The sequence below is a fragment of the Sinocyclocheilus grahami genome, unplaced genomic scaffold (assembly GCF_001515645.1).
Source record: "Sinocyclocheilus grahami isolate Dianchi unplaced genomic scaffold, SAMN03320097.WGS_v1.1 scaffold241.1, whole genome shotgun sequence".
NCBI lineage: Eukaryota > Metazoa > Chordata > Actinopteri > Cypriniformes > Cyprinidae > Sinocyclocheilus > Sinocyclocheilus grahami.
The window spans coordinates 1,171,893-1,182,645 of NW_015505420.1; the positions used below are offsets into that span (position 1 = coordinate 1,171,893).

A 10,753-nucleotide genomic window follows, 5' to 3' on the forward strand; every position below is an offset into this window, starting at 1 on the left:
ACGGCGTGGTGCCGAGCTCTTTCTGAACCTCTGCGGCCGGCGGGGGGTGAATTCTCGTGGAAACCCTGCAGGCGAACATGGCACGCCTGTGACCGATCGATTGGATAAAAGCCATGAAGAAACAATGTTTGCCTCTCCGGACGACTGCTTCAAACAGAGCGCTGAGCAGCTGAGAGGACTGATGACAGACAGGTCAACCGATTATGATTGGAAAGCTTCACTTTTGACCGCACGTCTGTCTTAATTATGCTTTTAAACCGGTGGAGTTTTCCTGAAGTGTTAGAAGATCAGTAGAAGCCAGCATGTGCCTCCAATCAGCAGTTGCACTTGTCACAGAAAAACACTTCTTTGTCTTTTATGATTATTCTTACTTGAGATACTGCGGAGCCCCTGAAAGGGACATTGTGATGGAAACAAACAAAAAAAAAATGAACCAAGATGCTTTTCAATAACTTTGCACAAAAATTATAGTACTCCACCAAGAAACATTTGCATTCTCTAACAAAACGATTGCATTCCCTCGAGAAAAACATTTGCAAAACATTAGCATCAGTGTTTGTTCACAAAACATTAAGATCAGTGTGCATTCACAAAACATTAGCATCAGTGTTTGTTCACAAAACATTAGCATCAGTGTTCGTTCACAAAACATTAGCATCAGTGTTTGTTCACAAAACATTAGCATCAGTGTTTGTTCACAAAACATTAGCATCAGTGTTCTTTCACAAAACATTAGCATTAGTGTTCGTTCATAAAACATTAGCATCAGTGTTCGTTGACAAAACATTAGCATCAGTGTTCGTTCACAAAACAATTAGCCTCAGTGTTCGTTCACAAAACATTAGCATCAGTGTTCGTTCACAAAACATTAGCATCAGTGTTCGTTCACAAAACATTAGCATCAGTGTTCATTCATAAAACTTTAGCATCAGTGTTCGTTCACAAAACATTTGTATTCTCTTGCAAAACTATTGCGTTCCCTCGAGAAAAACAAAAAACATTTGCTAAATATTAGCATCAGTGTTTGTTCACAAAACATTAGCATCAGTGTTCGTTCATAAAACATTAGCATCAGTGTTCGTTCATAAAACATTAGCATCAGTGTTCGTTCATAAAACATTAGCATCAGTGTTCGTTCATAAAACATTAGCATCAGTGTTCGTTCATAAAACATTAGCATCAGTGTTCGTTCATAAAACATTAGCATCAGTGTTCGTTCATAAAACATTAGCATCAGTGTTCGTTCATAAAACATTAGCATCAGTGTTCGTTCATAAAACATTAGCATCAGTGTTCGTTCATAAAACATTAGCATCAGTGTTCGTTCATAAAACATTAGCATCAGTGTTCGTTCATAAAACATTAGCATCAGTGTTCGTTCATAAAACATTAGCATCAGTGTTCGTTCATAAAACATTAGCATCAGTGTTCGTTCATAAAACATTAGCATCAGTGTTCGTTCATAAAACATTAGCATCAGTGTTCGTTCATAAAACATTAGCATCAGTGTTCGTTCATAAAACATTAGCATCAGTGTTCGTTCATAAAACATTAGCATCAGTGTTCGTTCATAAAACATTAGCATCAGTGTTCGTTCATAAAACATTAGCATCAGTGTTCGTTCATAAAACATTAGCATCAGTGTTCGTTCATAAAACATTAGCATCAGTGTTCGTTCATAAAACATTAGCATCAGTGTTCGTTCATAAAACATTAGCATCAGTGTTCGTTCATAAAACATTAGCATCAGTGTTCGTTCATAAAACATTAGCATCAGTGTTCGTTCATAAAACATTAGCATCAGTGTTCGTTCATAAAACATTAGCATCAGTGTTCGTTCATAAAACATTAGCATCAGTGTTCGTTCATAAAACATTAGCATCAGTGTTCGTTCATAAAACATTAGCATCAGTGTTCGTTCATAAAACATTAGCATCAGTGTTCGTTCATAAAACATTAGCATCAGTGTTCGTTCATAAAACATTAGCATCAGTGTTCGTTCATAAAACATTAGCATCAGTGTTCGTTCATAAAACATTAGCATCAGTGTTCGTTCATAAAACATTAGCATCAGTGTTCGTTCATAAAACATTAGCATCAGTGTTCGTTCATAAAACATTAGCATCAGTGTTCGTTCATAAAACATTAGCATCAGTGTTCGTTCATAAAACATTAGCATCAGTGTTCGTTCATAAAACATTAGCATCAGTGTTCGTTCATAAAACATTAGCATCAGTGTTCGTTCATAAAACATTAGCATCAGTGTTCGTTCATAAAACATTAGCATCAGTGTTCGTTCATAAAACATTAGCATCAGTGTTCGTTCATAAAACATTAGCATCAGTGTTCGTTCATAAAACATTAGCATCAGTGTTCGTTCATAAAACATTAGCATCAGTGTTCGTTCATAAAACATTAGCATCAGTGTTCGTTCATAAAACATTAGCATCAGTGTTCGTTCATAAAACATTAGCATCAGTGTTCGTTCATAAAACATTAGCATCAGTGTTCGTTCATAAAACATTAGCATCAGTGTTCGTTCATAAAACATTAGCATCAGTGTTCGTTCATAAAACATTAGCATCAGTGTTCGTTCATAAAACATTAGCATCAGTGTTCGTTCATAAAACATTAGCATCAGTGTTCGTTCATAAAACATTAGCATCAGTGTTCGTTCATAAAACATTAGCATCAGTGTTCGTTCATAAAACATTAGCATCAGTGTTCGTTCATAAAACATTAGCATCAGTGTTCGTTCATAAAACATTAGCATCAGTGTTCGTTCATAAAACATTAGCATCAGTGTTCGTTCATAAAACATTAGCATCAGTGTTCGTTCATAAAACATTAGCATCAGTGTTCGTTCATAAAACATTAGCATCAGTGTTCGTTCATAAAACATTAGCATCAGTGTTCGTTCATAAAACATTAGCATCAGTGTTCGTTCATAAAACATTAGCATCAGTGTTCGTTCATAAAACATTAGCATCAGTGTTCGTTCATAAAACATTAGCATCAGTGTTCGTTCATAAAACATTAGCATCAGTGTTCGTTCATAAAACATTAGCATCAGTGTTCGTTCATAAAACATTAGCATCAGTGTTCGTTCATAAAACATTAGCATCAGTGTTCGTTCATAAAACATTAGCATCAGTGTTCGTTCATAAAACATTAGCATCAGTGTTCGTTCATAAAACATTAGCATCAGTGTTCGTTCATAAAACATTAGCATCAGTGTTCGTTCACAAAACGTTAGCATCAGTGTTCGTTCACAAAACGTTAGCATCAGTGTTTGTTCACAAAACGTTAGCATCAGTGTTCGTTCACAAAACATTAGCATTAGTGTTCGTTCAAAAAACATTAGCATCAGTGTTCGTTCACAAAACATTTGCATTCTCTTGCAAAACTATTGCCTTCGTTTGCAAAACATTTGTGTTCGCTTGCAAAACTATTGTGTTCATTCACAAAACATTTGCTTTCCTTTGCAAAATTATTATTTTTGTTCGCAAAACATTGGCGTTCTCTTGCAAAACTATCGTGTTTGCTCACAAAACATTTGTATCCATGCAACTCATCAAATACTCTACAAATTCAGGTAAAACATCCATAGATTTAAATCAATAAAGTGAGGAAATAAAATTAATTACCATATTAACAATGGCGTAGTAATTGCCCAAGCAACATTAAACTGGATGTGGACCATTTGAACAGTCGTTTTCAAATCAGTTGCCAGGTAGTCCATTGATTGTTGTCTGAGGTTGTGTTCTGAATTAAATACTAGGATACGATTTACTGCATGCAAACATTTCTACATTTTTTAAAGATAATATGCTGCATCAGTGTCACATGACCTCATCATGTTGCATTGTTTTATTCATACAGTGGCTGGCAACCAGTTAACATCTCACAAATAGGATTTTTACTTTTTTTTGCACTTTTAATACAATTTTTGTGTAAAAATGTCTGTATGAGTCGTATGTTGTTCTGACCACAGCCTAGGTTTGATTGCAGGTCATTTTTGTCGCCCCCGTCTCTTCAGCTGTGTGTTGCAGGTCAGTGTCCTGTTGCAAGCGATTTTGTGCATTGCATCACATTTGGCCACAGGGTTTAGCTGTAATTAGCCCATAATTTCCTGCACTCATGAATCTCCAGAGCTTGACAGTCCCATCATGCTCCACTGTAAGGATAGTTCTCAGCACTCAGTGTGTTTGGTTTGCACCGCACATGACATGTTGCACTGTGGTTCAATGCAGGTATCATCAATCCTCCTCTGTAGGGTCTCATGTTGTCACCGTGTCCAGCTTGCTGTTGGGAAACTCCAGTTGAAATGTGATGCTTTTTTTTTCAGTCAGATTTATGAAGTGTGTGCGTGTTTGTGCCGCTGGTGTTTCACACACGGTTTCTCCATCTCTGTCACTGAGGACTGCAGGTCTTGCCGAGGTCTCATACCGAGGATTTTGTTGACTGATGAGTCAGACTAGCTGAAGTTCTGGGCAGTTTTTTTTTTTTAATTCACAGCTTTTTTCTTTTGAAGAACTGCACTTAATCGTAATCAGTGTGCACATCAAATTACTTCAAGTATATTTTAAAACTTGTACTTTCAGATGATAATAAATCAGTTGAATATAAGTCCACTTTCATGATTGTTTCTTATTTCACATGGAAGTACACTTAATGACAAAATAAAAGTTTTACTTAAAAGATAATGAATTCAAATGTGCTTTGTAAGTACACTTATTATGATGTGTTGTGTTAACATAGCCTACTAAAGCACATGTAATGTATTTGATTATTCTAACTGTATGCGTTATTTTAAATGCACTAAATTGCAACTTCGTCATTACAAATGTGCAATTACGAATATATTTAAATGATATATGATATACAAGTTTCAGTCGAAATAACATAAAAGTATATTCTAGTTTACCATAAATGCTTGTCAGTACATTCAGCAGTAACACTTTACCAAAAGGCCTATTTCAAAGATAATAGAATTATGAAATTACATATAAAGATGTACTTAAGCCCTACTTAAGTGGGTCAAAAACACTCTAAAGCAGTGGTCTTCAAACCCGACCCACCCGAGGGTCACGAGACTTAAAAAATGGGTCGCCAGGATGATGCAAGGAAAATCTATATAGGTATGTAACAAAGTTCAAGACTGTAACTTTAACAAAATAAACAACAAAATGAAAGTAAGCGACAGCCACCTCACGGCAGACTCCATCTGTCTCTATGTTTGCGTTTTGGAGAGCTTCAAAGGTTTCTAATTACGTGCTTTTACAGCATTGAGCATTGTAGCCAATCACAGATGTACCTGGTGATTTCTTGAACGCAATGACCAATCAGAGGTGTTTCAGAATCAACGTAGTCAGAATCCACTAACCAATCAAATGATGGAGTTTTTTTCAGTCCTAAATTCTAGGAGCAGTCCTAGAGTCTCATTATAACAAACAAAGTGCAGACACGATGTGAATAAAAGATTTATTGTGCAGTGAGTGTCGAGAGATTCATTGATTATAACAGAATTTTCTGAGATCGCAATAAACCGAAATGAGTGACCGCTCAGTGATTATTAAGGGAGCGCTGTTTGCACGCTACCTTGGGTATAATCCATTCAGAATTTGAAGAAAAGTTATTTATATATATATATGTGTATGGGTCATGTGACGTCAATAAAAAAATAAAAATAGGGTCGCCCTCAAAAAAGTTTGAAGACCACTGCTCTAAAGTTAAACTAATTGCATTTAATATCAATTTAAACTATAATACATTCTTTTTAAGGGTTCTACTGACGGATCCAGCTGTAATGCTGTGTTTCCCCCCCAAACAGAGGCTTTTCTTGTGTTGCCCTTTCAAACACGCCAGATTGATGAAGCGTGTATTATTGATGTTTCATACACAGTTTCTCCATCTCCGTCAGGAGACTGGAGCTCCTTTAACACTGCCGTAGGTCTCATGGTGAGGTCTCTCAGTTGCTCTTAGTTTTGTGGGAGTTCTGGGCAAATTCACAGTATTTCTCCAACTCTGTATTTGGAGGAAGCCTTGGACGTTTGCCTTTTTTATATTTGGAACATTTCTTGGTGCACAGATGGTATATATATTATTGCATGCTCTCTGAACACATGTTGATGCAGATCTACTAATGATGATCAAGTAGGTGGTCCAAAGCAAACAAGGTCATTGCAATCGTTGTTGGTCTTCTTTGTAAATTACTTTTATAAATGTCTGGGTTGTTTTAACTTTGACATTGTATGAACACGAGTTCTCCAGGGAGCAGTTAGTAGTTCTCATTTACTCAGACTTTATTCCAGTGTTGCTCTGGTCTAGTGATGAGGAAAGATCCAGGTGGGAATGTTGACTTTGTGTCTAGATGAGATTACGAGTAGATTTGTTCCCAGTATGAGCTGCTCCGGGTTTGGCTCGGCCCTCTGATTTGCCTCAGATGGAAGCTCTTTTTCTAGATTCACACAGTAGTTGCTCTTAAATACAGGGACACAGATTTCACACCATCTGAAAGTCACTGAACTCAAAATATATTGTTTTAAGGATACATTAACATGATCTGGTTAATCAAATGGTTTACTGTAATTCTTGCTGGTCAGCATGTTTGGACAGCCAATGTGCTCCCCTTCAGGCCATGCAAGATGTAGAGGTGTTTGCTGCTTCATCAAATTTGGAAAAAAAATTAGCATTGCAGCACTTGCTCACCAATGGATCCTCTGCAGTGAATAAAAACGTCACAATCATCAAAGTAATTCACACGACTCTAGTCCAATTAACATCTCATGAAGCCAAAAGCTGCGTGCTTGTAAGAAACACATCTATCATTTAAAAAGTTTTAAACTTTAAACCATTGCTTGTGGCTAAAATACAAGTCCATAATAAGGCTTCCTCCAGTGAAAAAGTGGTCTGGTCTGAATCAGGAGAGAAATATGCACAGATCAAGCAAGCCCCCCAAAAAAGCTTTAAACAAGGTCTTACATGATATATTTGTTTCTTATATGCACACACCTTTTGGCTTCACAAGATGTTAGCTGATGGACTGGAGTGGTGTGGATTATTTATTGATTATTGTGATGTTTTTATCAGCTGTTGGGACTCTCATTCTGACGGCACCCATTCACTGCAGATGATCCATTGGTGAGCAAGTGATGCAATGCTACATTTCTCCAAATCTGTTCCCATGAAGAAACAAACTCTTTATTTTTGGGTGAACTATGCCTTAAAGGAGTGATAGAGCTCACAGTGGACAGAGGCTCAGTCTGGTAGAGTCAGATGTCAACGGTACAGACACCGAACACACGTTACTCTGTTTATTCCTCCATGAAACATTCATGGCTGCCCTCCTCTGTTGATAAATTTGCTGCAGGAGAGCGTGAGATTTCTGGGGGGAAGTTTCTCTCAAACCTAGTTGAAGTGCAGGCAGCAGTCGATGTTCACTGGGTCTCTTGTGCTGGGATTCGCTTCAGCTCATCTTTACCCTGCTACACTCCATGAAGTCTTGACTCACGACCCATCAGGGTTATTATTGTTCATGAAAACTAAAACTGAAACTAAAAATAAAACCATTTTAAAACATTGTTACTTAAAGAAAAAAAAACTTAAGCAACATTAATCATTTTAGTTTTTTCTTTATGTACTGAAATAACTAAAATAAAGTGTCGAATTTCAGACACTTCAGGCATTAAACTGCTGCAGCTTTACTTAATGCAGTGCAGGCTCTTTTACTGACTGACAAAAGAATGTCATAAAGTTCATACATTAGATACATTAAAGTATAAGTGCATACTGTATAGTGCATCATTTGCACAGAACTTTATTTTGGTTGTAAACTGTTACCGCAATAAAGCAGGAAGCACGAGGTAAAACGTGGGCTGGACCAGCAGCTGGACTTCCACTCCACACTCCAGCGCGTCTGTATGTCTGCAAAACAGTAACAGCACTACCAGACCAGCACAAATGTTTATAGTGCGTGATTTCTGGGCTTCCTAATCACAGGAAAAGTGCCTGTGGGAATTTCTGCCGCCTGGATCAGATTGTGTCTCATTTACTCCAGCTATATGCTGCTGTACTCCGGCGGATCTCAAACCCACCGCTCTGCGCATTCTCTACGTCTTCCTTATTTACACACCCGATTCTGATCATCAGCTTGTTAAGAAAGAGCTGCATGAACTGAACCAGATAAGAAACTTGAGAAATCCAGTGCTGTGGATCACTGAACCAGGATTGAATCGCTGAATTGTGCTTTTTATCTGTGGCTGTAGTTTGAGTGAAGCTCCTACAGTTACATAAGAATACTTTCCGAATCACAATCACCCAGTACACTCAAGATTGGTATAGTATACTAGCATTTTATGAAGAGTGTTGTTTATCCATGCAAAAGTCATCGTCACGATGCTAAGGTGCAGTGGGTGGCTGCTAGGGCATTGCTAGTGGATTGCTGTATAAAAATAAATATCTAATTTATAAATATATTGTCTATATGCATTTACAGTTATATATATATATATATATATATATATATATATTTTTTTTAATAAATGCAAAACAAGTTCTGAATATATTTGATCATTTTTGGACAATTGGACAAATACAGAAAAAAGAGAAGCAAGGAAAGAAAATGGTTTTTAAATGTTTCGGTATGGGTTGAGTAATTTCATATTGGTGCATCTCTAATATGTATGTATTATATATTTAAAGCTACAAAAAAAGACATCTACAACATAAAGCCTATTTGCAATTGGTTTAAAAAAACAAATTTGACAAAGCTCATTTTTTGTACCAAATGTGCTCAAACATTAAATTCAAAAACTTCCGTTCTTGTATTTTCACAGGAAAAACACATAATGTTAGAACTAAACGTGACTGTGGCAAACCCATCGGTGGTGATCATCACCTCCAGCAACGCACAAACCATCCTGCTTCAAGACAATCCCACAGTGAACATCTATGTAAGTACCAATGCATTGTGTTTTCATTTGTAAATCCCACTAAAAATAACACATGTTGTGCATGCAGAGGACGCATCCAGATCTACATTTGTGGACGAGTTTTCAGCACAAAGACGCTTGCATCCACTTTATATTTAACAGTGAGTCGCATGGGAGCCGTTGGCAGGTGTCTGACAATAAAAGCAGCTACAGCTGCACACTTTCAGCTCTGTTTTGAGAGGCAATTAACCTTGTTTGTTTAGCCCGTGACCCCATGAGAATTTGCAAACAGATTTAACTAGTGTCGAATATGGATGTGCCAAAGCTCTCGAAACAAAACGGCCCAGTTTGTTTTCTTCAATTTGTTCTTTCCACCACTGAACCTTGTTAACCTTAATTAGATTGCTGTGGAACAAAGCGCATTACAGTGCAAACCGAAAGGGAGCACACGTTAATATCCTTGCAAGGAGGGGAAATTCAGCTCCGCCCCAAATGTGACTGAATCCTGAGCCAGACTGCGAGTTAGTAAAAATGCAGTATGTTATGATGGCCTGGGGGAGACACGCGATGTCTTGAGTCTGGAGAAACAGCATCTGTTGTTCTTGAGCACTGTTATCAATGAGACGTGGTCAGGCCTGGTCAGAGAATCACTCCTGACCGTTTGCAACACCAGCCTCAATCCATCCCTACCCCAAAATTCACATAAATGTTACCTTTCATTGGAGAATACGAATTTAAAATGGGGGGAAATATCATTGACATAAATGTTTTTCTCTAATACACATTGGACACAATTAACGGCACCCTTTTATTCAATGCTTTTTGAAACCTCCATTTGGCATAATAACAGCTCTGCGTTTTCTGCTATAATGCCTGATGAGGTTAGAGAGCACCTGACAAGAGATCAGAGACATTCCTTCATCCAGAATCTCTCCAGACCCTTCAGATTCCCAGCTCCATGATGGTGCTTCTCCTCTTCAGTTCACCACACATTTTCTATAGGGTTCAAGTCAGGGAACTGGGATGGCCATAGCAGAAGCTTGGTTTTGTGCCCAGTGACCCATTTTTGTGTTGTTTTTAAAGTTTGTTTTTGGATTATAATTTACTTCAGGAAAGTTATCCAGTGTTAGCTATATGCTATATATATATAGCTTATTTACTGTTAATTATATATGTATGTATGAATAAATCTGTCATTAACAAGTTTTTATGAAAACTACCTCAAACGTTTTTGAGTGTGATTTATTATATCTGAAAATAAATAGCATTGAATATAATAGTTGTGTTGTACATTTTAACCTCTAATGTACCAAATGAGAGGGATCCCTGTATAGTAGTTTTTTTTTTCCCTTAAGAAATCCAAACTATCGGCAGATATCATTCTGAATAATCGGCTATCGGTATGGGTTGAGTAATTTCATATTGGTGCATCTCTAATATGTATGTATTATATATTTAAAGCTACAAAAAAAGACATCTACAACATAAAGCCTATTTGCAATTGGTTTAAAAAAACAAATTTGACAAAGCTCATTTTTTGTACCAAATGTGCTCAAATTTTCTTTTCTTGACTTTTTTTTCCTTCTTGAAACCCTTCCAAACAACATGTGGTGTAGGTGCTGTTTGATTTTTTTTTTTTTTAGGTTTTCTGACCCTGAGACTATTTTCTGCAATTCTCCAGCCGTGGTCCTTGGAGAGTCTTTAGCCTCTCAAACTCTCCTCCTCACCGTGCATTAGGATGATATAGACACATGTCCTCTTCCAGGCAGATTTGTAACATTTTCTGTTGATTGGAAATTCTTAATTATTGCCCTGATGGT

At 37.1% G+C, this 10,753-nt stretch overlaps 1 protein-coding gene across 1 annotated transcript in view; it reads left to right on the forward strand.

Annotated features, from left to right (window-relative positions):
- LOC107597954 (transforming growth factor beta receptor type 3-like) overlaps positions 1-10,753 on the forward strand; it is a 68,265-nt gene that overhangs the window by 33,793 nt on the left and 23,719 nt on the right. Inside the window, exon 4 of the mRNA XM_016289166.1 lies at positions 8,838-8,954. Coding sequence (XP_016144652.1) covers positions 8,838-8,954 — 117 coding nt within the window. The remainder of the gene's footprint in view (positions 1-8,837; positions 8,955-10,753) is intronic.